This window comes from Camelus bactrianus, chromosome X, assembly GCF_048773025.1.
Source record: "Camelus bactrianus isolate YW-2024 breed Bactrian camel chromosome X, ASM4877302v1, whole genome shotgun sequence".
Classification (NCBI taxonomy): domain Eukaryota; kingdom Metazoa; phylum Chordata; class Mammalia; order Artiodactyla; family Camelidae; genus Camelus; species Camelus bactrianus.
Window position 1 is genome coordinate 93,309,765 of NC_133575.1, and position 3,584 is coordinate 93,313,348.

The 3,584-nt window shown below is 48.6% G+C and overlaps 1 protein-coding gene across 1 annotated transcript; it reads right to left on the reverse strand.

The window, feature by feature from the left end:
• Nucleotides 1-1,537: 1,537 nt before the first annotated feature.
• On the reverse strand, nt 1,538-3,269 carry LOC141576361 (rhox homeobox family member 1-like). Its single transcript, XM_074359330.1, has 3 exons — nt 3,007-3,269; nt 2,485-2,818; nt 1,538-1,892 (listed from the first exon to the last, which is right to left on the reverse strand). The coding sequence occupies exons 1-3, from the start codon at nt 3,086-3,088 to the stop codon at nt 1,811-1,813; spliced, it is 498 nt and encodes a 165-aa protein (XP_074215431.1). The 5' UTR covers nt 3,089-3,269; the 3' UTR covers nt 1,538-1,810.
• Nucleotides 3,270-3,584: the final 315 nt, after the last annotated feature.

Below are 3,584 nucleotides of genomic sequence, written 5' to 3' on the forward strand. Positions count from 1 at the left end.
ATAATAAATCCCCCTACAACATACAACCCTTTATGCCATTGCTTTTGTAAACTCCACTGGGAGAAGCTGTTTCTTTATTAGTAAATATCTTAGGAAAGTTACCACCGCAGCCCCTTCCTTTCAGTTCACCCTCAGTGAGCACCAACTATGTATCAAGCTTTTAACTACACTTCTTGTTTTGTTTCTCTCCTCCCACCTTTAGTATTCATTAATGGCTTTTCCAGCTCTCCGATGCAGGTCTAGCTGATGAATTGCGCCCAGTCTTGCTGTTAATGCTATGCCTGGTAACGGAATGAAGAAATATCGTATTTTGACAGCGGATCATCAGCCATCCAGGTGCCTCTGCCCTCTACTCGTTGGGATAGTGTCACCCTGGGTGTGGGGGAGTGGAGCACAGGAAAAGCTCCTTCAGTCAGAACTGAATATTCAATAGGAACAGGTTGGATTTGTAAACAGGTTTCCCTCAAGGATACCTAAGGGGTCATTCATCCTCTGAAACTTCTTGAGAGTTAAAAAGATGGTCTGACAAGGAAGGCCTGGTTATGGAGGCCCCAGCGGGTTGTGGCTTGTCTTACTGGGACATAAGAGTTGCTGACGCCCTGGACAAAGCCTCGATACTTCAGCCTATAGAGTTGAGGAAAATAGGCCAAACTGGGTCCAAGTTCACTACCACTCACCACCACCAGACCTGCAGCCCATTTCCATCACTGCACTCACATATGCACCATGGAGCAAAACTAATAAGCTCAGCTTGAATTGTTTTTGGACAAATACTCGTTTACTACAGCTAATGCTTTCTGTGGTCTCAAACAGTTATCTTTTGACCTACAAATCAGTCATCACTGCCTAAGCAAATGAAAAAGTATGTCAAATTAACACAGGTAAGAATCTGGCCTGAATGGAAATCTGTGTCCCCTATCAAATTCCCCCAAACCCACCTTTTCAAAACAGTACCATCAAAAAAATCTTTAGATGTTAGAAACTCCTCAAGAGAATATTCACTCATAAAGTTCAATTTGTACAACGTCTGCCAGGTATATGTTTGACTGTATGCAATTCTTCCCTAACCTTTTCACCCTTAGCTCAGTGGAACTGTATTCAAAATTGTTCTTGTTTCAGTTTTTAGACAAATATCCTGTTGCAAACCTTCCTTCCACTCTCCATCATAAATGTTTAGCAATGTTTTCAGGCTAACACATCAAAGCATTACAGAAAATTAAAATGTAGGGCTGCCACTTACTACACTGCTTTACTGCAGACTAAAAACAAATGGCAGGAGAACCAGGTGCTTGGACTTTTAAGCTATCTCCCCACATCAGCCTCAGCGTAACTAAATACTTATCTCATATAGTGTGTGTGAATATTTATAAATTCACTCATTTAGCAAAGAACTTACAGTTTTCCATATTTTATGTAATTTAATACAATTGAACCCTCTCATATCCTAGCTCCTTGGTACATTAATGTCCATGCTCTCTGGATCAGACTGAGCCCCAGCATAACTCCACACAGAAGTGCTCCCTAGAGAATACCAGTGTTAGAAGGAATTGAACTTTATTTAGATTTAATTTTGTTCAAGACATAGGAGAAACAGTTTGGTTCTCTTTTATTTTCTTTTTCCTTTAGGAAATTATGTTACTTCTGATAATGGGCAATTTCCATAAACTGGGGTTTAATTATCTAATTTTCCACTCGCCAAAACCCCCAAAGTTCAAAACTCACTTCCCAAACATGGAAAAGGCATCAAAAACAACAACATGAGAATGTCTAGAACAAAAGTATCCAAGTCCTGAGGCAGGCTTTACAATGGCTACTCTGGCAAGTTGTTTTTTTCAGGCTTGCTGACCTGCCCTTCGGCTTCAGTCACATCCATGCGTATTGTAACATCCGTTCTGAGGGGACAAAATCGCAGATATTCAGTATTTGGAGTTGTAAATGAAATTAGATATACAATGTGCATTTTATGCTTGTTTTAAAATTCATATTCTCCCAAATGCCTGGGGAACATATTTCTGTAATACCCAGCTCCAGGCTTTCTTTAGAACAATTTTCTTCTGTGTGCAAATTTTAAGGAAGTGCTGAAAAGCTCAGTATTCAAGACTACGATTTTTTAATGCAATATTTCAACATTTAACAGTAAACATTAACATCTGACATAAATTTAACCTTTTAAACAATATTTAAACATCAAGAATAAATGCACAAAAATTTTAAATAAAGGCAAGATTCAACCCTGCATTTGCACAACAGTGCCTCACTCTCCTCACCCTGATCTAAATCCCTATCCAGTGGAATGCTATTCACAGAAACAAAAGTGCAGCCAGTTTCCCTATTTAATTCATTTATACACTGCACTGCTGACTCGGGAGCGGGGGTGGGGGTGGGGTGGAGCGGGGGGTACGGGGTGGGGGGAGACAGCCAAAGGCGTCGGGGGAGGAGCGCTAGAGCTCTAGAAAATGGGCGCCTCGAGAGCTTGCCGCTTACCGTGCGAACACGTCGGGGTACTGGCTGCGTTGGAAAATTCTCTCCAGATCCTTCAGTTGCACCCAGCCATACGGGTTGCAGGGGAAGAACAGCTGGCTGCCCTCGCGTTCCGGATCCTCGGTGGCCGCGTGGGCCAGCTCCTGCTCCTGCTGCGGGGATTCCTCACCGCCGCCGCCGCCGCCCTTCTGGTTCTCGTCGTCCATGGGGCCGGGAGCTCCCGCGCCTACACGGCCTTGTTCTGCTGCTGCTGCTCCCTGCTCAGGTTCGGGCCGTGGATCTTCCTCGACAGCTTTTCCCGTTACGATTACCGAGGTCGCGGCGGTAGGCTTCGTATCTGGAAAGGAAAAAGAGAGAGATGAGGGCGCTGGAGCCTAGGGTGAGCGGGGCAAATGGAGGCGCAAGCCCACGACCTGAGAGTAGCGACGGCGGCCGCGCAGCAGCGGCGTCCTGTCCACTCGCCGCTCCCGAGGAAAGTACGTTTCCTAGAGTTAGCCAGCGAACAGTCCCGATCCCGGCACTGACCATGCGGTTCTTCCTGGAGCTCCTCGACTCCCAGGCTGAGGTAACCGGCGTCTTCGTGGCTGCGTCTGGGCGGAGGCTCCATGTCTCGAGCGCTGTCGATGCGCCTCTGCAGACTGCGCGGCGGCCCGCGGCGGTCCGGGGGTCGGATCCTCTTTCTGGCTCCTGGTCGTGTTATAGCTTGCCTGCTGTAGGTTCCACGCCCACGCGCTGGCGGTTAGGCGCCTGCAGTCGGTATTCCCGCTGCCCCCCTGCAGCGGTGCGTGCGGTGGGTGGGACCCACAGGGACGCGCACGAGGCCGGGGCGTGGCCATAGAGTAGCGGGGTGCGTGCGGTCCTGGCGGGGCGCGCCAGCTGGGGGAGTTGGAGCTCCGACTTGTGGCTTAGCTGACTAGGCCCTGCTCGGGAGGGGTGACTGCCCTGAGGAAGGGGCTTTGCTGCACTGCGCGAGCCGACTTGGGGCTGGGGAGGGGCGGGGAACCAGACCTCACTCGCCTCCGAGCTCGGGAGCAGTGTTCGGAGAATGTCTCTCCGCCTGGCTCTTGACGGGCGCAGCTCCGTTGCTCTTAGTTCCCCCAGAG